Source organism: Vigna angularis, chromosome 3 (assembly GCF_016808095.1).
Source record: "Vigna angularis cultivar LongXiaoDou No.4 chromosome 3, ASM1680809v1, whole genome shotgun sequence".
Taxonomy (NCBI): Eukaryota; Viridiplantae; Streptophyta; class Magnoliopsida; order Fabales; family Fabaceae; genus Vigna; species Vigna angularis.
In genome coordinates, this window is record NC_068972.1 from 29,866,623 (window position 1) to 29,892,838 (window position 26,216).

General features: G+C 32.7%; 1 protein-coding gene across 1 annotated transcript; it reads right to left on the reverse strand.

Moving 5' to 3' along the window:
• Window positions 1-18,957: 18,957 nt before the first annotated feature.
• Window positions 18,958-20,236, reverse strand: LOC108324548 (ethylene-responsive transcription factor ERF024). The gene is made up of 2 exons (XM_017557488.2): window positions 20,038-20,236; window positions 18,958-19,511 (listed from the first exon to the last, which is right to left on the reverse strand). Exons 1-2 carry the CDS (start codon window positions 20,234-20,236, stop codon window positions 19,162-19,164), a joined length of 549 nt encoding a protein of 182 aa, XP_017412977.1. The 3' UTR covers window positions 18,958-19,161.
• Between the last annotated feature and the right edge of the window lie 5,980 nt (window positions 20,237-26,216).

Sequence of the window (26,216 nt, forward strand, 5' to 3'; positions counted from 1 at the left end):
GGAGATGAGAACGGATATTTTTAAGAAAATAAAACAAAAGATGTGTCCTGGATATTAAACGTTAATTGTTATCTTGCAAGATGTTTGTTTTATTTAACAACCATGAATATATTGAATTTATTTAAAAATAATTATAGGAGATTATATTATTAATTACAATAACAAAAAAGATCCAAATTAATTTTTACACAAAGAAACTTAGAAAAACATATAAATGAAGTTTAAAACCTCTTTTTTAGGAGACTAATTTTGTGTAATTATCGTCCTTCACTCAATCTTTTTTATCTTGATGTTCTTTCCTCTTTCTTTTTCCATCCTCACGGAGTGTTACTTTCTTAATTAAATTTTAAGGTTAGATAAAATAAATTTAGTTGTTCTTTTAATTTTTATTGTGATTGTGTTTATTTGTCTTTTCTCTCTTAATCAAATAAAAGTAATCATCTTTACATTGTAAAAAATTACTACAGTGTTAAATCTAGATAATATAAAAATCAGCTAATGATTTGAATAAAGATAGAAACTTTTATAAAATTGAATGAATTTTTGTAGATAATTGAGAACTTATTTCGATTAAACCTGAAAATTTTAAATATAATTAATCAAGAAGTTATTTGGTTAATTAATTTTTTATTTGATATAAAAGAATAAATATAATTATTCACAATAATATTTAATTGAGAAATTATTTGGTTAAATTTTCTGATTAATCTAAAAAAATATTTCTTTTAATTAAAGAGTTACTTTGTTTAAAAGTAAGGTGCCAACAAATTAAATGAGAAATTATATTGATTAACTTGAAATCTTAGACAAGACATAATCTTTACTAAACCAATCATGAAATCTGTTTGAAAAAAAAAATAGTACAATCAACTTATTTTATTTATTATTGTTTGGTTTAATCCTTTACTACATCCTTATTTATGTACGAATGTCTCAATTGGGTCCTCGTATTTATTTTTATCTCAATTAGGTCCCTATTTTTGTAAAATTGAGTCAATTGGAACCTTGCCGTTAATTTCAATAGACGGCGTTAAATTTATTGAGTCGTGGCACGCTGACGAAGCAAATTTTAATGACGTGGATCAAATTCATTTCCACGTGGACCTACAGCACCGTCCAGTACTCTCCTTCTCTCCTCTCCTCCTCTCCCCCTCCCCCTCCCCCAATCGAGCACCGTCCAGCACTGAACGGCCAACACCTATCTTCTTCAATCACCTCCAACATTCACGGCTACTGGAAACACCTTTCCATCAATCTTCATAACTGACTCCTCTCTGCTCATCACCCCATCTTCATCCTTACCTCCCAACCACACTCCCCTCACTTCCAATACCATTATCATTCACTTTCACACGGCTCTGAAAATTCAATTCTCCACCCCTCACAATACTCACTTGATCAAGAACCACTCGGACAAACCCACCACCGAAAGCATCACCATTTTGTCTACACTGTAACCCAATCAAAACAATCAAGCACAGAAACAGAAAATAGATAAATGAGAATAGGAGAGCCCATCGGTGGCGGCCTTCAAGGCTGACGGCGCTTATTGTCTCTGTCACGGTCTTTCTCTACCGGAAACTTTCTTACAACCGAACGGCGCCGTTTGAGCACAACCAGCGACGTTTCTCTTACTCTGTTCTACGCCGCGCGACGAACTCGTTCTCGCCGTCGACGAAGCTCGGGCACGGCGGGTTCGGTTCGGTTCACAAAGCGACTCTGCCTTCCGGCCAGACTGTGGCGTTGAAGGTTATGGACTCGCCCGGGTCAATCCAGGGGGAGAGAGAGTTCCACAACGAGTTGACGTTGTGTTCGAATCTGAAGTCGCCGTTTGTTATTTCGTTGCTGGATGAGGATTTTGGAGCGAAGATTGGGGATTTTGGGCTTGCTAGGGTTAAGGCGGTGGAGGATCTGGGAATGGTGGAGGAGAAGAAGGAAGGGGTTGTGGAAATTGCGGTCGAGGAGTTTGGGGTGACGGAGGAGGGGGAGAGTGTGAGTGTGGTGGATGTTGACCGGTCGCCGGAGAGTTGTCCTGTGAGGGCTGTCGATTACTCGGACGCGTCCCCGGTAGGGGGTGATAAGTTGAGTGTGGTGTCGGATGGGTGCTTTGAGAGTGTTGATAGTGAGAATGTGAATTTGAACAAGAAGAAGGGTGGTGGTAGTTCAGGGAGGGATTGGTGCTCGGTTGGGGGAGGGGAGGGGGAGAGGAGGAGAGGAGAAAAGGAGAGTACTGGACGTGCTGTAGGTCCACATGGAAATGAATTTGATCCACGTCATTAAAATTTGCTTTGTCAGTGTGCCACGACTCAATAAATTTAACGCCGTCTATTAAAATTAACGGCAAGGTTCCAATTGACTCAATTTTACAAAAATAGGGACCTAATTGAGATAAAAATAAATACGAGGACCCAATTGAGACATTCGTACATAAATAGGGATGTAGTAAAGGATTAAACCTTATTGTTTTAATCCCTTTTTAATTTTTTTTAACTTTTATTTCTTTCTTTCATTTAATATTTTGTTATTTAATCTTTTACTAATTTTATTTATCTTTATTTTCTTTTACTATTTTTATTTTATTTTACTAATTCTTTTGTATAGATTCTATAAAAACTAATTTGTTATAAATCAATTATATGTTTGTTGATAGACAACTTTAGGTTATCTCATACTAATCTTTTTGGCTAATTTCTTAAGAACATTAAAATTGTTATAAGTAGTATTAATTTGAACGTTTCAATGATAGCTTACATTTTGAAATATTTCTTAATTTTTGAACCTTAGTCGTTTTTATCAAAATTTAATATCATGGTCAATGTAAATTAAATTTGGTAAGCAAGTTCCTTATATTACTGGAAAAATTAGAACAAAATTCGTTATTTATATACGTCTTCAAAGAAAGCCCACACTTTGGATACATTAGTATGAGATTATGTCATAGAATTTTGATTATATTTGTTGGCCTTTAGAAACACAATAATCATTAACATGGATAGTTGAGGCATTTTTATGTCATAGTGAAAGGAAAAATTCTTGAATGTATAACACGAATTACTGTGAAATCATTTACTAAAGATGGTTTCAATAATCAATAATGAAAGTTGGGAGTTTGAAGTCAATCAAATGTTGTCCTAGTCTCAATCATAAATGGTGTCGACTATGGATCACTGAATGTTGCTTTTAGGACTACGCTAGAACCTTATGAGAAATCAAAATCTTTGAGTTTCAAGAGTAGTATGCTCGCAAGGCTAAAACTTAAAGGAATTCATGAAATGACACCATGATGAGTGGAGCATACAACTTAGTTTAATAGGGAAACTTACCATATACAACTATAATAAGGATTTACAGACTGAGAACTTTTTCTTAATTCTAAGAGTGGTGATGCATGACCATTCTTAGTTGGTGGAGTGATTTTTTTGGTTAATTCCCAAAATCTAATTGTTGTGTAATTTTCTACTTTCCATGATGCATTGTCATCAAATCAGTTTTCTTATTCTCTTATTTTATGTTGATCTACTCGTCTCATTTAAACTTCTCCATGACCCATATTTGGAATCAATATGTCTTTCCACAAGAATTTTCTTTCTTTTGTTAGTTTCAACTTCCATTTCTCTAAAAGCCCATAATTGAATATTTTTAAAGTTACCACAAAATTTTTTAATTGAATAGAAAAGAGGAAGACCATTAAAAATTTTTTTTTATCAAACATATTATACCTCCAAAGGATTGGTGACTTCCTTTCCATCTCACTAATTTCTTTCTTTTTTTTGTTACAACTTTTTTTTGACAATGTTGAATTTTCTTGGATTTTGCCAATTGATATACTTAAATATATAAATGGGGTAATAGTTCTTTAATTCAAAATATTAATAATTTTTGTTCTACAGTATTTCTTTCAACTCTTATCTCTCTATCTTATTTATTGGCAAAATTACCCTTTAAGTCCTAAAACAAGTTTTAAATACACCAAAATCGTGATATTTTGTAATTTTATCGACAAATGATAAATTTTACAAAAACACTCTACCCACCAAGAATAAGTAACTTCATTTCCACTTCATTATATTTGTCAACGTCCAATTTTGTCCAAATAAACAAATCTGCTTTTGAAAAATTAAAAAAAAATATGTTTTTAATTAATAAAGGTGAAATACATTTTCTTTAAAGATTTTAAAACTTTAATTGTAGAACAAAAATAAGAAAAAAAAAATAGAGAGGTGAAAATAGAAAAGAAAGAAAAGAGAGGGGAAAGCCCATTTTGTTTTTAATTATCACACTCATTTTAATGCATCCAACAACCTAAGGGTTTTATATATACCCTCACCCTCATTCTTTGCTTTTCACAACCCTCACATATCACATGGCTTTTAGAAAATCTTTTGAAATGTTTATATTTCCAGGTAAATATAGTTATGATTCTTATAATGTGATGCTATCATGATCAATTCCCACCTTATACGATTCATTGTGATTAAGGCTGACCTTATCACATTATAAGATTTTTATTGTAATGTTTGTATATAAACACACAATATGTCATATGGGAAGAAAAAAATATTCTTTACACTTATCTCTATCTTTTCCATTGTTGGAAATCCAAGTGTGAGTCTAAGTCCCACATTGGATAAAAATGAAAATGTGGAGCGCCATATAAAGGTGACTAATTAACCCATTACCTTAAGGTTTTGGATACAGAGTAGTGTCAATCGCTTATGTGGTTGGGCTCAAGTCTCTTTGGTGTTGTATCTCCCGAATGAACCTCCTTTATGATAAAACCCAACAGTGGTATTAAAGCCTGGTTAGTCTTGGTGACCGACATAGACAAGTACAATATGGTTCCTGTATCAAAAGTATTTCTAGTAAGGGTTTCAGATAAGCGTATCACATTAAGATGAACGACGGTAATGTACCAATGTGGAATGGACTCACCCTTGAGGGGAAGATTATTGGGAATTCAAGTGTGAGTCTATGTCCCACAATGGGACAGAAACACCTATTTTTTTTACATCTTTTGGGAGAAAAACAAAAAACTTAGATAAGGAGGTAAGGAGGAAAGATAGTTCTAATATAGAAAATGAAAAAGTGGTGAGATTGATAAAGAGAATTTATGCATTCCCAATTTGTCATTATATTTCGTTTTAATATTATATATGTTTTTTTTTACACCAAACTTTGGTCTTTTCTTTCAAGGACATTGTTTCTACTATGAACAAATATCTTTTTCGTTTAGAACTATGTGATTCTAATTCTCCATTATGAAGATACATAGGATAAGGTCAATCATTGTTAAGTTTATTTCCCAAAAAAACAAAATTTTCTTTTCTCAAACAGTTTTCCATATATGTTTTCATAAAGAACTAGGTAATCTTGATTCTCCATTGTGAATAAAGTTGCATAAAGATACATCCTTGTAGGGCCCAAAAATAAAAATAAAATAGTTTTGTTTTCTTTTTTAACCGTGTCTTCTTGAATCGATTCCCTTCATATTATTTCATAGTGATTTTAAACATTGTATTGGGCACTAATGCCAATCAGAGAATGAGAAAGTTACACCAAAAATGTTTTATCTCATCCCTATCCATGCTTTCAATTATGCCATGCAAAAAAATTCCTCAACGTCCCCATGTGACCTAAATTATTGTTATCCATACTTTCAAACTATGTTGTGTTTATCATTTAATTCCATTAGGTAAAAGGGTTGAGCTGACCTTGGCTTGGTTATGGTTCAGTAAGTTTACTCTCTCCCACTTGTAACACCATTTCCATATATCTTTTTTCTGTTATTTAACGATAGAAAAATAAGTGTATGTATAATTTTTCCTCATGATGTCATACCTAGTCCTCATTTTTCCTTTAATTTACACAAGTTTCTCCATTCTCCATTTGATTCAGGCTATCCTTTTGCTCTTGATCCCTTTCCCCAAGGAAGTTTCTTTGAATTTTTTTTGTAATTGCTTTACTCATGCTTTTTGGCACTTCGAAAAATGAAAGATAGAATAATGAAAGAGCTTGGATAATAGACTTAATTATGCACACACGATCATTTCCATCTTGTAAACTTGTTCTTAACTTTGTCCACTGCATCTTGCCAAATTATTATTTCATTGAACTTCCTCCAGTAAGCATTCTTTGGTACTTGTACAGGATATTCATATGACTATAATTTAGTGTTCTAGACAATTTTTCAAGTAGTTTCTTCTCTACAAAACCTGTATATTACTTTTGTGAAAGTTAACCCCTAACTTGGGTATCGGCTCAGAGTATCTCAAAATACTTTTTATGACCAAAAATATTTTTAATATTAGTTTCACTTATAAATAGTGTGTCAACGGAAAATTGCAGCAAATTAACAATGGTTTAATTTTTTCCTATTTTCAATCCTTCAAACAAAACTTTCTTACTTTCTTGTCTTACAATTCCTATAAACCATTATGCTACTACTAGGTGTAAAAATGGGGTCATTGTATCTCTTGTCTCAACCTTCTTATTGGCTTGATTCCTCGGGTGCTACCGTTCACCAATATGGAGACCGTTAATGATTCCATGCATGTTTTAATCCATTTAGTATAAAACTTGAATCTACCTATCTTGTAATACATAAATTTCCAACTGGCTAAGTTATAAGCTTTTTCGTAGTCCACATATTACGTCTAATATTACCATATGATATTGCTCAAGGATACTATCTCTTAAATAATGAGAATCATCATTCAAACCAAGTATTAAGATTGCAATGTAGAGGAAGAAAAACAGAGAAGCAAAAATAGTTTGTGTATTATCCCGATTCTGCATAACGTAGATACAAATATTTATACATCAAGATTATAACAAAATTAGTTATAATTCTATCTAATCTACCAGCTATATAAACATAATAATAACAAATAGAAATAATAACAAGCAAAATTTTAAATCCTAACAAGATATTAAATCATAACATATATTAAATCCTAACAGCCCCCCTCAAGCTGGAGAATGAATGTCAATCATTCCCAACTTGGAAACCAGAAATTTGAAAGCTGCGGGAGGAAGTCCTTTTGTGTAGATATCAGCTAATTGGCATGCAGAAGGAATCAGCAGTAGTTTAAGTAAGCCAGAAGAAAGTTTTTCCCTTACAATATGGCAATCTATTTCAATGTGCTTCGTGCGTTCATGGAAAACCGGATTTGCAGCAATATGAAGGGCAGATATGTTATCACAGAATAAGACTGCTGGTTATTGAAAAGTTACGTGAAGATCCTGTAGAAGAAAAGTTAACCATTAAATTTTGCAAGTAGTTGTGGCAAGAGCTCTGTATTCAGCTTCTGAGGAACTTTTGGATACAGTGGCTTGTTTCTTCGATTTCCATGAAATAAGTGAGGAGCCAAGATAGATAGAGTAACCAGTGATACTTCGTCTGGTATCAATGCAGCCTGTCCAATCAGAATCGCTGAAGCCTTTCAACTGTATGATGTTATTGTTGGGAAAGAAAATCCCTTTTCCAAGAGCACCTTTAAGGTATCTAAGAATCTTGGAAGCTGCTTGTTGATGATCTGTGTTGGGATTTGAGAGAAATTGACTTAGTTGTTGTACTGCAAATGAAATATCTGGTCTAGTGTTGGTGAGATATAATAATCTACCAATCAATCGTCTATAAGAAGATGAAGCTGCATCATTTAGAGGTTGGCCAGAATTTGTGCTGAGCTTTGTATGATAATCACAAGGAGTGGAAACAGGCTTATAGTTTAAGTAACCTTCATCTTTGAGAATGTCCAGAGTATATTGTCTCTGGGAAATGGAAATACCTTCTTTGTTTCTAGCCACTTCAAGACCAAGAAAGAATTTAAAATTGCCAAGGTCTTTAATCTTAAATGTTGCGTCAAGAAGATGAGTAATATGAGTGATTTCTGTGAGATCATTTTCTGTGAGTACTATATCATCGACATAAACCACTAAAATAGTGACATTGGAATCAGAATGTTTGGTGAACAAGGAATGATCAGATGCAAATTGGAGGAAGCCATTAGATAAGAGGAAATTGGATAAACGAGCATACCACTGTCTACCTGCTTGTTTAAGACCATAAAGTGATTTTTGTAACTTGCATACTTGATTGGGTTTGATACAGTTGAGACCTGGAGGAGGTATCATATAAACTTCTTCATTTAATGTACCATGAAGAAAAGCATTATTAACATCTAGTTGCTTAAGATGCCAATTATGTGTTGCCGCAAGAGCTATAACTAGTCTAACCGTTGTGATTTTAACCATTGGAGAAAAGGTATCTAGGTAATCTTGACCTTCAATTCGAGTGTAACCCTTGGCTACCAATCTGGCTTTATATATTTTAATGCTTCCATCAGCCTTGTGCTTGATTTTGAAAACCCATTTGCAGCCTACAACAATTTTATCAACAGGTAAATCTGTGATTTCCCAAGTGTCATTTATGGCCAATGCAGCAAGCTCATCATCCATGGCTTTAACCCAGTGAGGATATTTGAATACCTCATAATAAGATCTAGGCTTAATGTTAGCAAATATATGCATAATAAATCGATAATAAGGTGCTGCAAGTTTCTTATATGAAATGACAAAAGCAAGAAGATGTTTGATACCTGAAGAATGAGAGGTAATAGCTGATGCATAAGAAGTTTCAAATTTAGATAGTCTTGAAGGTCTATTTTTTTGTCGGGTGGATCTTCTAATTTTAGGAGCAGGTAGAGTGGAAGGTGAACTGGGTGGAGAAGGATGCGAAGGATCTGTATGAGGTGTGGGCATACATTGGTCCATATAGAGCAAAGGTGGGTGGGTGATAAGGTGGGAATTAGAAGTGGTGTATGATTCATTGTGGTAAGGAAAACAACTTTCATGGAAGACAACATTTCTAAAAATCTCAATGGCCCTGGTTTTAAGGTTGAAGGTGATGAAGCCTTTTTTTGTGTGGTTTATAGCCAAGAAAAATAGCGGGTAAGGTTTTTGGATCATGTTTATGTCTATTGTTGGACAAGGTGTTGACAAAGCAAAGACAGCCAAAAACTTTAAGGGTGGTGATATCAAAAGGAGATCTGTATAATTGTTGGTGTGGATAATGGTTATTTAGGAGAGGAGTGGGAAGGCAATTAATGAGGGTAGAGGCATGAATGAGAATAAGACCAAAAAATGTTTGGTAAGTGTGCTTGAAAAAGAAGAGAGCATGTAACATTTAATAAGTGTTGGTGTTTTCTCTCAACTAACACATTTTGCTGGGGGGTTTCAACACAAGTTGTTTGGTGAACAATGCTAGTATTTTTATAAAATTCGGCCATAATAGACTCAGTTCCATTGTCAGATCTAATGGTTAGGACCTTGGTTTTAAATTGTCTTTCAGCATAGGTAATGAAAGATTGTAAATGTGACTGAGTTTCAGCTTTTGAGATTAAAGGAAACACCCATACATATCTAGAAAAATCATCAACAATGGTTAAAAAATATTTATGACCATGAATGGAAGTAGCAGCACAAGGACCCCAAATATCAACATATAATAAGGAAAAAATAGAAGAAGCATGAGAAGTACTATGAGGAAAAGAAGGTTTTCTTTGTTTAGCCATATGACAAGGAGTACATATAAAAGAGTGATCAAAATTAATCACAAGATATAACTATTGCATTACATGTAATCTATCATGGGATGGGTGGCCTAATCTGTAATCACTACAAGAAATTGAATTATTACCGAAGGGTTTTTATGGACGGCCTCTTGGCCTTCGGTAAAAGTGCGTTACCGACGGTCAGATAGATGATTACCGAAGACCATGGTGAAATAGCATTACGGACAGCAAAGAAGAGTTTAGCGAGGGGGTGTGGCCTTCGGTAAGAGGCTCGATTGGGGCTAAAAAAAAGAAATTGTTTGCATCCCTTTAGAGCATTGTGTCGCGCGACTGCCATGGTTTCTGCCTCCTTACACCTTTTTCACCATTTTTGTCTGATTAAACCTCCTCTCACCGTTTAATCTTCACTTCCCACCGATTAAACACTATTTCTCACTGATTAATCGGTACATTTAAGGTTTCCTCCACTAATTAGGGTTTTTCCCTTGGCGCCTTGGGTTTTCTGTTTCTCTACTTCTTTCCCCTGCGAATCAACCTTAAGGATGCCTCGAGGAGTCCAAATCGCTCAAGTTCCGTCTTCTCCTCGGAGCGCTATGCTATTTTAGAGCCTAGGTTAAGGCGCATCTTCAGGAGATAAGTCTTTCGAGTCTTTGTTTTTGGTTTTGTGTTTCTGTTTATGTCATCTTCATTTCGTTTTGTCTTTATTTGCTTTGTTTTTGTCTTGTTTTAATTTTATGCGTTTAGTTTCGTTTAGCTTCCGCGTTGTTCTTTATTCGTTTGTACTGTCTTATGGTTTAATCCTCTGTTTTGTGCATTGTCTTGAGTGTTATGGTTAATGTTGCTCATGAACTGTTTGATTAAAGGTTTGAATGAGATTCAATCTGTTTGTTTGTTCTTGAATCTGCATTTCTGTGTTAGGTCTCCAAGTTTGAATGTTCTGTTGCTTGAGTCATTGTAATTTTCATTTTATTCGGTGCAATCCTCTGATTGAGTCTTTTAATATTGGAAATCATATTCTGTCATGTCTCAGTCATGTTGTTTGTTTCATTTGTCATTTAATCTCAGTTTTCATCAATTAAACTAAGTGATTGAGGCTAAAAATGCAACTCAAATATGAACTTGTCCTTACCTATTTGTTGTACGAACAAATTCACTTCACACAAAATCCTTACTCTTAGATACACATAATTCACATATATATCTAATAATTGCTGCTGTCTTTCAAAGTGATTTTCATAATCTATACTATTAGCCTCTAATGTAAAGTTTCACTTTACAGATTTCAAGATGACCCTGAATTGGTAAAATTGCGACTGCAAATAGTGGCAAGGGAATCAGGAACAATGGAACACGATTAGCTAAGATAAGGGGTAAAAAGGGTCTGACGAAAACAAGGAAGTTCTTGAAGGCTAGAGTATTGTCGAGAGTATTCTTAGAGGATTACGAGAGAGTTAGAAAAAAAACACTATTAGATCCCCGGGGACAAACCATTCACCGATGAAACAAAATTTTCTTGGTAGTATGTCTAGTTTTTTTTTGTGGACCCTCTATTCTTTTATTTGCCACTAGTTCGAGATGAAGTGTGCATTGATATTGGAACAACACTTGAAGTTTTCCTCACAATGATAAGATCAATGGCAGATGTGTTTTACATGATTCAGATTCTCATGAAGTTTCGAACAGCTTATGTTGCTCCTTCTTGTCGGGTATTTGGGAGGGGAGAACTTGTCATAGGCACTACCAAGATAGCTACTAGGTACCTGAGAAATGGTTTTGGTCTAGACTTCATTGCTGCATTGCCTCTTCCTCAGGTAAATTACTATACTTTTTCCTTTATCTTGATGAAAGCCAAGGTGTTTCTTTGACTTGATAGGTAAAATTGATGCTGTTATGTTTGCCACAGGTGTTAATTTGGATTGTGATCCCCAATCTCAGAGGTTCAACCATGGCAAACACAAAGAATGTGCTTCGCTTTATCATCATTTTCCAATATTTACCAAGGTTGTTTCTGATTTTTCCACTTTCATCCCAAATTGTAAAAGCTACGGGAGTTGTGACAGAAACAGCATGGGCAAGGGCTATTTACAACTTGGTTCTGTACATGTTGGCTAGCCATGTGAGTATATTGAAACTTGCATTTCCTTGATTGTTGCTCAAGCAAATTCACCTTACCACTCCCACTATATATGTGCCAGCCTTTTCCTTTTTATTCTTTACAATTTTCTTAACATTTTTGTTGAGGAAAATCTAGTTTTACATTTACAAGATTATGACATCAATGATATCAATAAAGAAAATTTAGCATACTTTACTAATATTCATTTTGTTTTGGTTGAAGATTTTAGGAGCTAGCTGGTACCTTCTATCAATTGAAAGACAAGAAGCCTGCTGGAGGAGTGTCTGTGATATGGAGCAATCTTGCCAATAATGCCGCAACATAGGACCACAATCTGCTTTGTATCATCCAAAATCATTGTTAATTACTTGGAGGGTATATGACCATTTTGTGCTTCATACATTTTACTCAGAATTCTCATCTGTTTCATTCTTAGAACTCTGTTGATAGAAATCTTCAATCCCAGTTCATGGTTCTAGATTGAGTTTATACTTTTTTTTTCAGCTCTTCGGTAATTACCGAAGGCTTTGGGCCCTCGGTAATTACCGAAGGCTTTTGGCCCTCGGTAATTACCGAAGGACAAAAGCCTTCGGTAAATGTTAACGACAAGGGATTTACCGAGGGTTCTTTGGCCGTCGATAAGCCTTCGGTAATTACCTTTTACCGACGGTTTTGGGCTGTTTCCGAGGGCTTCTGGCCTTCGGTAATGCCCATCTTTTTTGTAGTGAATGCCAAATATCAATGGCTTCCTTATTACAAATTGTGGTGTTGATGGAGCTAAAAGAAGTTTTGAGTGTATACAATCCATCTTGTGCATCAACTATACCAATCATCCTCTTGTTGTGTCTGTCTTATATAAAACATTGATTGTCAAGAAATATTAGTTGACAATTATGGGATGTGGTAAGCTTGGAAACAAATATAAGATTAAAATTAAATTGTGGAAGATATAGGACATTAGAAATGGACAAAGAATCATTAATCTTTACTGTTCCAGAATATGAGGCTATGGTTTGTTGTCCATTTGGTAGTTTTACTGTGATGGGATCAATAGTCTTATAGGATGAGTATAGATTCAGGGAAGAAGATACATGATCACTGGCTCCTGAATCTATAATCCACATGACATGGTCTGTAGCATGAGAAATTGGTAGCATATTACCTATAAAAGAAGTATTTGGAGAGAAAGTTGTACCAATTTGATTTATGTGGGAAGTAGTTGTAGAGGATCCCAATTGTGTTTGTTGTTGCAGCAGGGCTATCAAATGTTGATATTGTTGAGGAGTGATTTTTAACTCATTCGAGTCAGATACTTGAGTGTGATCAATGGGTCCTTCAGTGTTACTTGTGGCAGCATTGTTCACCATAACAAGTCTGTGCAGTTTATGCCCAGGAGGGTAACCATGCTTCTTAAAGCATTCATCAACAGTGTGTCCAGTCATATTGCAAAAAGTGCAAACGTTTGAGTTGTATGAATGTGAATTTGATCTTCCGCCAAAGCCTCCTCTATTTGATGAATAGCCTCGACCTCCTCTTATCCCTTTGTTGTATGAGGATCCTGAAGATCCTGATGGATAGCCATTCTTTTGTAACAATTTTCAGCCGTGTGGTAATCTTTTCCACAGAATGTGCAAGATACCTTGTTACTAGCATTTGTTGTGGCTGCATTTAGTAGATAGTAATGGTTATTCTGATCAATGGCAGCCATGAGTTGGTTTGCTAAAAAAAGAATGAAAAGAAATTAAGAAAGGGCAAGAATCGAATGAAGATCAGAGGCACAGCAGAACTCTTCAATTGAAGAGCTCTGATAGCATCTTAAATAATGAGAATCCTCATTCAAACCAAGTATTGAGATTGCAATGCAGAGGAAGAAACATAGAGAAGCAAAAATAGTTTGTGTATTATCCCGATTCGGCATAATGCAGATACAGATATTTATACATCAAGATTATAACAAAATTAATTATAATTCTATCTAATCTACCAGCTATATAAACATAATAATAACAAACAGAAATAATAACAAGCAAGATTTTAAATCCTAACAAGATATTAAATCATAACAGATATTAAATCCTAATACTATCTAACAAATTTCTCCCCTTTATTAATGTTGCTTGTGAACTATCTATAATTCTTTTTAAGCACTTTCTTTGTACATATTATCAGCACTTTACCAATAATTTTACACACACGACCAACCATGCATATAAATTCATCCAAGCCCATTCGGTTTCTTTTTTTAAGTACTAAGTTTATACATGACAAATTGGAATATATCCCCAAGTTATTGGAAGTGAATTCCTGATTGATTTACAAATTAAACACATGTTTTTCTAATTTATTTTTGAGAAGGATTTTACCTTCTTTTTTATTATTTTTATCTCTTCACACCACTCATCTTATACATATATACCTTTAATATAATTTTTTATCTTTCTCCTATTAATCGTTCTATAAATTATTTTAATTGTATCCACCAGAAAACATAAGACCTATATATAAAGTCTAACATTGTTAATCAAATATAGGACTTTATTATTCTTCTTTTTATCCAATTTTTATATCATATTTTATTTTAGCCAATCCAGATTAGGAAGTGACTCCAAGTATATTTGTCAGAACCATTAAATTCAACAGTGAGTGGAAGCCAGGTGTAGGGGTAAGGGTTTAGAAAATTCAGAAAGTGGAAGCCAGGTGTGTGTAGCTGATTGGCCGATCGGTTTTTTACGGTAGTATATAAGAAATTTCTTCAAACGTCGAGCCACTTTCTACATGCACCTCTTCTCTCCAAATTTCTAAGTTTCTCCTCCTTCTCTCTACAATTCTCCTTCTTCTCTCTATAAACTCTCACTTCCTCCTTCTTCTGATCATCATCTAGGTTGTGTGTGAGTTCTTCCTTGGTGGCAAGAAGTTCTTTTCCATCAATCTAGTTGTTGTGTGAAGTGGGTAAGTAAACTCATTTGTTTTTTTTAAGTTTCGGTATTTTCTGGAACATCCAAGCACTCTACAGCTTGCATGTGTTCTTCATCTATCTCTCTCTAAACCTGTTTTTGTTTTGATCCTCTGATTGGTCCATTTTCAGCGATCGGAATTGTAGTAGGTTGCTTTAGAAGTGGTTGCTGGTTAGTCAAAGTGGTGGAAGCTTAGGAAGTGCCTAGTTTATTCAAGGTAAGGGAAGCTAGTGATTTAATTATATTTTTCTGTGTTTGGAATTGATGTGTGTACGCTTGCATGTATGAATAATGGTATGTTTGATTGAATTGTATTCAAATTATGTGTTTGGCCGAGACATGTGAACTGGGTTGGAATTTCCTGTTGTAGAACGTTTGATCAGTTCTGTTTGGGAAGAGACTATGTGAAAATGTGAGTGGTGAGCAGTGTGTAATAGGTTTAGTGGAATAGGTTTAAAATAAATTAGAAATCAAGTTTGGAGGTTTTAGAAATTAAGAAAAATATCTTGTTTTAGTTTAAGGAGTATTATTCAGAGTTTTGTTTTGTTGACCGTTCGGCAATGTTACGTACTCAGTCATTAACTGGGTTCGGTCTATTAGAGGTACTATCTATTTATGACCGTTCGGTCTAATCATAGTGTTCTAATATTAAACTAGTGTTCGGTCTAGATAGAGTATCCAATAATCTCTAAGTACTTGGTCTAGTATAGTGTTCGGTATAGGTTTTTAAGAGTTTCGGTTTGAGCTATGAATGTGTGGTTTAAACTCTTCAGGTTGGGTTAAGTTCATACTAGTTGGTTTCTATGGTGGTCGGTCAATACTAGCGTTCGGTCAGTTTCTTCTGTTTTGTCTCTTATGAACTGTTCGGTTCTCTCGGTTGGATAATGTGAAGGTGTTCGATCTCCAACATTCACATGTTCTCTTTATTCTGTGAATGAAAATATAATTGATGAATGATAGATTATGTTAAATATGAGAATGTTGGACTTTTGAATACTCTGGAAGAGAATTCCAAGGCGGAATGTCTCGTGTATGGTTATTGAATTGTAAAGTATGAATATGGATATGTTAAGCTGGCGTTCATCCTGAAATTCTATGAGTATCATTCTCACATAGAGAAAGGTATATCATTTGTGAGAATAGCAAGAGGTCCTACCACCTTAGGGTGCCGAAGTAGGTATTATGGGATTAACCTTGGGTAGTAGCTTGATTGGTGTCAGCTGTTACACTACCACAAGTGAAAGGACGACTATAGCTACATATTCATACAATCCGGATGGTCAAGTCATAGTGTTCGGTTTTGATATATATATATATATATATATATGAATGGTGGTGTTCAGTTTGTATGTGATTAATTGTATTCAGTGTTTGCATGATGTACCATTCGGTTTCATACGTATTGAACTTGCATGAATTGTGTATATGTGTTTATAATTAAATTACATTAGCTTACCCTACTTTGTTGTTAATCTTGTTTTGTCCGTCCGGTTATCTTTTCTTTTGCAATGATCATCCTTTGGATGTGAGCAGAAGGCGATGAGTGTCCAGTGGAGCAAGCATTGGAAGGAAAGGATCATGTTGCTTAGGTTAAGACTGCTCGATCATCAGTTGTGTATAGCTTTAGATTGGACCGTTCGGTCAATAGGTTTAGTTTATCTTTTGTAAACCGATCGGTTTATACAAGGTGTTGTATCACCGTTCGGTTTAAGTCTATATTTGGTATCAGACTTATGTTGTTCTGTAAAATTTTTAGTTTTATGGTTATTTTGGATAACTGTAATGTTAAAATACTTTACTAGCTTTATGTGAACTGGTCTATCATATTATTATATGTGATTAATCTATAATATAGTATTATACTATATTTTGGGATGTTACAATATTAAACAATAACCAATTCAAAATAGTAATATTCATAATTCAAATTTCTCTTCACAAAATAAAAATTATTGAGTAACAAATTATCTCTAAAAATAAAACTATGAATAAACTGAACAATACACAAGTTTAACACTTTGTCTTTTTTTTCAACAAATTATAGTATCTTATTTATTAACATGCATAATTATAAAAGTATTTTTGTAAGTTGGATTAACCGGTCACTTATACAAGGTAGCAGTGGAGTACTCCACTTCTTCAAGCTTCTAAGCTAAGATTTTTGTTTGCCTCAACTAATTGAGAGATAACTATAAAGGTTAAAATTAATTGGGAATGAATATAAGGATAATAAATCCATAATTAATGTCTAATTAATTATCTTACCTATAAATGTATTTACAGTTTTTCTGATGAGATTTTGTTTTAAGGTTGAGTATCCAAACCTACTTAAACTTGGTTATTAACCTTAATTTTAATTACTGACCTGTTTTATGTTGCACAATTTATAATTCAATTTTGTTCATATATGACATCTAAACACCCTAATTGACATATTGACTTAACGAGTTGTAACAAGAAATGTTTGATTGATCGTCGTTCTCTTAGATGCTCAAATGGTCGGTCTCTACTCTATACAAATTAACATCAAAAATTTCTAGCTACTTTACAAAATTTAAATACCCACTATTTCATTAAATTTAAATAAAAGGAAATTATTTTTTAATTTTTCAAAGAAAAATCGTAAATAACGTTTAGAAACATTTACTAAATAAATAAAATATTGCAAGCATTATACAAGATCACCCATCATATGACAAGTGTATTTATGTGTCATTGTAATAATACATATGATATACAAACATCATGTTTTCATCAATATTAATAAAAGAGTATTTTTATTTTAAAATAATATATAGATTGAGATGAATAAAAAAAATATTAAATTTTTATTAAGTTTTAAAATGGTGTAGAAAGACTGAAAAGTGTATGATTATAATTTTTCCTAAAAGATACTTAATATTAATGAAATTTTTTTAGTCTAACTTCGTCAAATGCTATATTATATGCAAAAAGAATCAAAGTTATTTATATATATATATATATATATATATATATATATATATATATATATATATATATTTCTTGTCTATTTTACACAGAAAGATTTATTGGCACAGAAGATAAATCATTCATATGATACAGTATGTGCTGTCTTGTAACAAACATCCATTTGCAGGATTTGCTAGATTCGGTCAAAAAACACGCACAGGTCTATACTCCAATAATATAATACTTTATGCCAATTTTACACTCATGCATGACATAGTAGACAACAATTGCCATCAAAAAAGAGGTTGAAGTAATGCTAAAAGATATTTATGAAATTGGTAATATCTGAAACTGAAATAATCATTCCATAATTCTCTCCGGATCTTAATTCTCACCACAACTCACATCAACATAAGTGTTAATTAACATTTTCATTTATTCCGATCTAAATTTTGTCAAATAATATTGTTAATATCAATCATCATCCCTTCTAGATTAATCTTATTATCGGTCAATGAAAAATATTAATATTTATATCTCAAATTTGTCGATACATTATTAAGATTAACTATCGTACATTTTAAATATGATTTATTTTGGAACTTTATTTATTATGGTTTTGATTTTAAAAGATGTTATGAAAATCTCAAATTTCAAGTAACATAAGATTATTGAGTGGAGTAAGAACATCATTCAATTTCATACGTTAAAAATTGTATCTGTTTTTCACCATTGGAACCTCATCTGTAAGAATCCCAAAACTTCTTGAGAATGGCACGTTAGCAAGGAGAAAGGTGGACCACAAACTTCATCTCTATATATTCGCTTATAGCACTGAACATAGAAGTTAGTTGACCCTTCATTCTTGTGATATCAAGGGAAAAGTAGGTTGAAACATGATTAGGAAACCAAACACCCCAACATTCAACGTAGTAATAATAAACTTTGCAACTTGCGCGAATGACATAAAATGTTTTTCTTTTCATTATTCCTCGCCTTTAATCACTTTTATTATGTTAACCAAGTCCTAATCACGGTGAAGAACTTCAGAGTGGAATCAAAGATGTAATAGAACACTAGGGCAACACCTGAATCTGTTAATTCAAACCAGTTATAAACTAAACAGCATTTGATTCCATGACTTCGAGGTTTTAGAGTTTTAATAAACACGCCTACAAATTTATAATTAACTTCATAAACCAGCACCAATATATGGCCAAAAAGATTGTTCTACACATCACAAATCACATACATATAAAGGACAAGAAAAACATAAAAGCAACCTAGGAGCTAGCAAACCCCCTCTACCTTAACGTAGACAGTGCTATAGTTGTACCTATACATAAGGGAACAAAAACAAAATAGAACCAAAAGACAAGGAAACTAATGGCACTACTCTTGCCACACATTACATAAATTTCGTCATGTCCAAGCAAAAAGGTTTGATGTGAGAGTTCGCCCATATAATTCATAACAGGATACCTTTTCTGCTCTCTTTTTCCTTTTCTTCACCATTTAAAGCGTTAATATATAGTTATAACTTACAGTGCTGAATTTAATTAACAAAAGGGTTTAATCAGTATTTGTCTTAAGGGAAATTCCACAGGCTTGTCTCATGTTCCATGTTTTCTGGGCTGTTAGGTTCCAGACCAATGTCAAAAGGAGGAGGACTAAGCAGCATTCCCTGAGCCATATTAACCAGAACATTAGGCATGTCAAAGATCAAATCCTCGTCCACGAACTCGTTACTCGTCCCTGCTTGCTTCTCTTGTACCCCTGAAGAGTTATTATTCCACGTTGGCGTCTGCATAGCATCCTTCGCAGCTCCGGCAGCCGCCGCCGCAGCGGCTGCCGCCATCTGAATATCACGCGCCGAGAGTGAATCGGGGACAGGAAGGGAGGAAGCGGAGTCAGGGAAATTCAGCTCCGCATCCTTACCTATTATCAGATATCATACATACGTGTATTTATATCAGATACCATATCACGTACGGATACATTGATATTAACCAAAACAAAATAAAAATTATAAACTATTATTATTATTATTGAAAATCTAAGTCTCATTTTTTATTTGAGATTATGTTTTATTAATTCAATTAATAATTAAAGTTTTTCGTATTTTACGTCTAATAATATTTCTTAAAGGAATATCATATGAAATATAGATGTCATGTACGGAAAATGTAATAACATTGTCAAGTACGGACAATGTTATTCTTAAAAAATAATGTATTTTTTAGTTAAACATAATTTTATTTTGTTATACCTTTAAATTATTGATTTAGACATTTTTTTTTCATGTCAACGTAATATTTAACGACTATTCATAAATTTTAAAAAAATTAAAAAATTTATGTAATTTTTTTTAAAATTTGAAAACTATTTAATATACTGATACCAAAATTAAATATGAAAAGATATATATAAAAAAAAAACATTTTCTCCTGTCACAAATTCTTACCCTTGAGAGCATAAGCTGCCACGTCATAAGCCACTGCGGCCATTTCAGGTGTGGGAAATGTGCCTAACCAAATCCTGGTGGGCTTTCTTGGCTCACGGATCTCAGACACCCATTTTCCGTTGCTCCTCCGGCGCACGCCGCGGTAGCGGGCGGTTTCGGAAGAGGCTCTGCTGCTGCCGGTTGCATTATGAGAATACATGGTGGTGGTGGCGTTGGCGGTGGCTATGTGATGTGAAGGCGTGTGTTGTGAGTGAAAGTGTATGGCAATTGAGTGAAGCCATTTATGGAGGTGAGTTTAACGAAGGCGGGAGACGGAGTAGCGGAAGGAAAGTGCAAACCAGTTGTTTCTGAATTGCGGCCTGTAAATGGTTGGAGTGTAATCCAGCATGGCTTTGCCAACGATTCATAGGTCGGAGAGCGTGTTCTGTTACAAAATAAAATCTCAAAGAAAAAAATAATAAAAAATCAATTCAATTCGCATAACTTATCCAACGTCAAATTTTATCCACAGTGATAGTGCACTTTGTCAATAGTGTATAACATCACTAAAACCCTGTTTTCCATTTTCAATTATTTCCAACAATGATTTTCGAGATCATAAAACATGGATATTTCTTCTTATTTATACAGTGCTGTGCAGCAGGAGTGCCAAGTGTTCGAGATAGCATATAGGATTATTACTGACGTAGGATTGTCTCTCATCCATGGCAAATCAAATTTACGAGAAGACATGTTTTATTCTCCAACCATTTAATTAGGTAGGGTTTTCTGATGTTGTCGCAAGTGATCATCCATGAATATATTTTTCGTTCAGAGACAGCACAGTACGAGGCTAGTTTTGTTTCGTCAGCATCATGGAAATTAATAATTATTAGCTTCTCCACAAATTGTCGTGTATGGTTTAAGTTTGTCTAGATTTTTTATTTTAGGGATTTCTATGTGCGATTGATTTTGCATCATTACTAATTTCATTACACCTAGGAAGTGTTTTTTTCTTTTCTTCTTTTTTTTGTGTTTTAGCCACAATAGACAGGGAATCTCGCTGCTGAAAGCGATGGGAGGAATTTAATGGAGTTGTTAACTATTTTTGAAGAAACAAGTGAATAGGTTCAATGGATCGCGCGAGAGGTAGAACACCCTCTTTCAAGCTTCAAATCAAAAGTATTAAGTTCTCCTTCGTAAATACATTAATTCAGTTTAGTTCCAATTTATGTTCCGAATAGTGAAAGAAATGGGGGAGCAATATGTGTTTATATTTGGAAAGTGTTTCTTTTACTGCCTCATTCGTATCACTCTTGAAAAATATTCAAATAGGGAAAGAGAAAGAAATGGTAGACCAAAAAGAGTAATGTAATAAAAAAGGTGAAAATTAATACGTATTTACCATGTAAAATATTAATATTTTAATTTTCTTTTAGCTTAAAATACTGTTACATATTATTATATTATTAAAACAAGTTATTAAATGGAGTTTTTTAGTCAAATTATGATTTTTCTAGGTATAAAGTGAGGCTTAGTAATTATTTTCCCACACCGCTTGATCGTATGGTAACGACGAGACGCATAAACCATCAAAATACTATGTATGGAAACCTTTGACAACAGCTGACAAGAGATTTCGATGCTCATGACAGTTTTCTACGTACACCAACACATTGCAAATTAAACACAATTGAGCACACAACATCATACATAAGAAATACAACGAGTATGACAGAATAAATTTACCATATCATCAAAATAAATACTAATTTGAGCACAGCAATATTTAAAAAAACATTTGTACCACATGACATAACAATGCGACTGCATTATGCCATACATAAAAGCTGTGTCTCCAAAATCTGACAAATCACGATCAAACCCAACATGCGAAACTTGTACCTAAAAACTTACAATTACTTTAATACAATTCATTAAGAAAAAAAAAACATTTATTCTTTATCCACCAACAAACACAGTCTCTTGTAAAATGGAAAGAAATGGGTGTCTCGCTCTATCGTAACATGTCAAAGGTTTAAAAAGAAATGCAAAATCAAAAACTATATGAATTATAAATATAATCACAAATCAAAACAAACTCATACAATTGTCAACCATATTGTATACCTTTTCCTAAACAAGATTTAAACAATAGAAAAAGCATATAATGCATCATTCATCGTATTCTTTAATCAGCGTTTGACCATAAAGGAATACTAATTCGTTTCAAACAAATGTCCTTATAACCAATCTTTCTATGAATATATCTTTGTTTCTTAAAGAAAAATCAATAAAGAATGACAAACGGTTGTAAATATGCTAATGAAATAATAAAATCAAGAATAAAGATTTTTTTTTTGAAGTATATAGATTTACTATTCTTAAGGAGTTACTCGTGATGTGTTGGGCAATCTCTCAATATATAACAGCAACTTCCAAAAAATTTATAAGGATATTAGAACTATAATTTTTTTTTAAAAAAGAGTAGAAAAGTAAACCAAGGATATTATAAGAGAGAAATGAGAAAATGGAAGAGAATAAGAGAATGAGGGAAAGTTGTATTAGAAAGTGAGTTTTTAAGCCTAACTCAACCTCACAAAACCGGTTTGTAAGGTGAGGTTTGCACCTCACTTATATATTATAATTTGGTCTTATCTCTAGTCGATGTGGGACTTCCAACACACCCCCTTCACGTCGAGGTATAGACATCTCGTGCGTGATAGTAGAAATTGGATGGTCCGATGACGACCCGATAGTGGGTGAAATAGAAGAATAGAATGCCCACTTAGAACTCGCTAGCATAGGCTCTAACCATGGCTTTGATACCATATTAGAAAGTGAGGAATGGTCCATGGAAGAAACCCCACTTTACGGTTTCAACAAAATCCATTCTTTGAGAATCTCACTTTCAAGCCTTGCGAAGGGGATTTGATCAAGGAAAAGTGACCTTCATCAAGCAATGTGCATCCGTTGCTTTCGAAAATAGATTTAGGTTTTATAACAATCCTCATATATTACAAAAGATAAAAAATGAACGAAAGAGATAGAGAAGAAATATTTTGGGTTTCATAAGATGTAATCCATCAGAGTTGGTATATCAAGTTATATGAATCAGTCTTAAATCGAGAAATTCAACTCACAATGTAGTTGGTATAGTAAGCTATATGAACCAATGACACTTGACATGTATTACAGATTTTTCAATCACAAAATACCCCCACAATCCTTGTTGTTATCATTGTATTGCGCTTACTAGGTCATACGTGTACCATGTATTCATGGGTGCTCTAGATCATGCTAAGATCTCATGCAAGTGTCTCTACTTGACACCCATATAGGTGATTTCATCAAATGTAAGTTGTAAATCATACACCATCCGTAAGCGATATAAAGAACATTAAAACTTTTGTTTAAACCAAAATTCTTTCACCACATAGAACTTTAATTACAAAGTTTAATCCATAATGCAATCTTTAGCACTTTCACACACACACACACCATAGGAATGGATATATTTGATTTAAAATCAAATATGTGCTATCAAAACTAACAAGTGTCTTGTTTCCACCCATATGAACCTTATTCATAGGATCTTCAATCACAAAAGTGGGTTACCATCACTTGTTTGCTTGCAAGTGGCTTAAGTCTCATTCCTCTCGATGTTTTTAATATCATATTTATTTCCAATGGTTTTGTTAGAAGATCTGGTAGATTATGTTCTAACTTCACGTAATCAATGGAAATATTTTCATTCTTTAGCAACAGTTCATTAAATTCTATCTCAATTGTATATGTCTGTTCTTTCCATTGTAATTCTTGTTTTTAGCTATAGCTATTGTTGATTGACAATCACAGTGTATTGACACTAATGGGGTTGGTTTCATTCCTAGTGTAATAATTGTTTGTCTGGCTGATTTCCATGTAATCGCATTATTTTTAAGTGTAAATACATAACCACTAGTAGACTTTGTCTCATTTGAATCAAAGACTTGGTTAGCATCATTGTACCTTTCTAGTATAGTGAGAAATTCACTATAATCAATGGCATAATCCATTGAACCTCTTAAGTATCTCATAAGCCTTATAAGTGTGTCTAGTGTTCTTGATTTGGATATTAAGTGTACCTACTTAGTCTATCTACTATATAAGCAATATAAGATCTAGAAAAGTTCATTAAATGCATTAAGCTCCCAATTATCTGGACATACCTCAGATTGAGAGATAAATTTTTCTTTATTTTTCATTAATTTAAATTTAGTATCATAAGTACTCACTGGTTTGAAGTCATAATACCTAAACTTCTTAAGAAGTTTCTCACCGTATTGTTCTTAAGATAGTGATATATTATCTTCCTAAAGAAATTTTCTTAATAACAAAACACAAAAATTTATAACAGGAAATGTTTCCAAACAGATTTTGAATATTATTCATGAATTTTTTTTACACACAAATATCCGCACAAATAATCAATATAGTTTATATATATAAATAAATGAAAGTCAACAATATTTATTTCCCTTATTTTTATCTGCAATTAGCTAGCAGTGTTTTGATTATTCTGGTAAATGAAAAAGATTATATTTTGCTTATCTCTGAGGCAGTGGAGTCAAATTCAATAGGTCCACCTGATGGTGGCTGAGATTAGGGTTAAATGCATGTACTTAAGAAAATTGAATTGGTATGATTGCTTCTTGACCTATCTTAGATGAGGGAGCAAACGTACCAACTTTTTAGCATTTAACCCAATTGTATATTCCATGCATAGTAAACTACACAAATATTTATGGATGCAATGTTAAAATGCTTTTTCCTACTTTCCATATTTGGAAATTTGAGAACTGTAATTGGGATTGACAGTGCTTAGATTTTTGTTGCTAAAAGTATATGACTTTGTGATCACCAACCAGTTTTTATTGGTCCTATTGGTTATAATTTTTTAACTTTAAACACAATATATAAACAAAACAATGGTTAATAAGTGTTCATCAAGTGCTTTTAACTGTACCTTAACAACTTTCTTAATTTGTATTTATCATTAAATTATATAGCTTTTTACTTAAGCAAGGAAATTTGGAAATAAAATGAATTGTCTACTTGCAAAACTCATTTTTAAACAACAATATATAAGATAAATTTATAATATATAAATTATATAAATACTTTTTTATAAATTAATTTTATATAAATAGCTTTTTAAATTTGAAATTCGATTCTTAATATTTTATTAGAATCATCTTAAGTTTATTTTAACAATTTTTATTTTTTAAGTTTATGTGTTAATGAGCATCTTTAATATTTAATTTTATATTTAATATTTAATATTTAATATGTATATAAATAAATGTAAATTTTATCTTTTAATCCAATTTTATAATGTTAGATTAAGTTTAAAATCTATTTTATAAAATTTTGTCAACTAGTTTTCTTAATTAAAAGAGTAATTTCATAATATATTTTAATATGATTTTTAATATTTAGTATAATTCCATTTGACTTTTTATAGAGTTTAAAGTCTAATTTAAAGTAAAAAATTTAAAACAATAAAGATTCGATACTAAAATTACTTATTATACATATTTTCTTAAAATTAATAGTTACTTTTTTCGTTAATATTTTTGTGTAATGTTGAATTCTTGAATCTTAATATCCGACATAAAGATTGAAAAGGAATAGTAAAAGCCGAGAGATTCAACTTCAAAACCTAACTTTTTATACAAATTGCTCCTGATAAAAACAAAAAAAAAAACTTTTGTATAAATTCCTTCTTCAAAGTAAAAAAAAGTTAATTTTTTAAAAAATAATATTGAAATTACAGCCTTTTAGGGTTTATGAACGTTTTGTTCCTATCAAGGAAAAACACTTGTTTAAAATGTGTACAACTTTTTTAAGAAAACAAATGTTTAATAGATTAGTAAAAACCCAAAAGGATCTGTTTTCTCAGAAAAAAAAAACATGAAAATATTTTGTTTCTATCCTTTTACAGGTGTACCGTGTTGCAAATAAAAAATAAAAGAAAAAACCTAAGGAAGAAGGTACGTGGCATTAAAAATTCATCTGTAAGGAATAAAGACAAGTTGTAAAAATATATTATTAAGATACTAAAAAGTTTATAACATCAATCCTCCAAGGTATATGCGCCGTGTTCCAAAAATAATTAATTATTTTAAAACAATATATTTTAGATATACATGTGGTCT

Excerpts from the sequence above, each read along its gene's own strand:
- LOC108324548 (XM_017557488.2), bottom strand. The coding sequence starts at position 20,236 with ATGTATTCTCATAATGCAACCGGCAGCAGCAGAGCCTCTTCCGAAACC. Across the intron at positions 19,512-20,037 it reads GGCAGCTTATGCTCTCAAGG|GTAAGGATGCGGAGCTGAAT; the intron begins GTAAGAATTTGT and ends ATCTGATAATAG.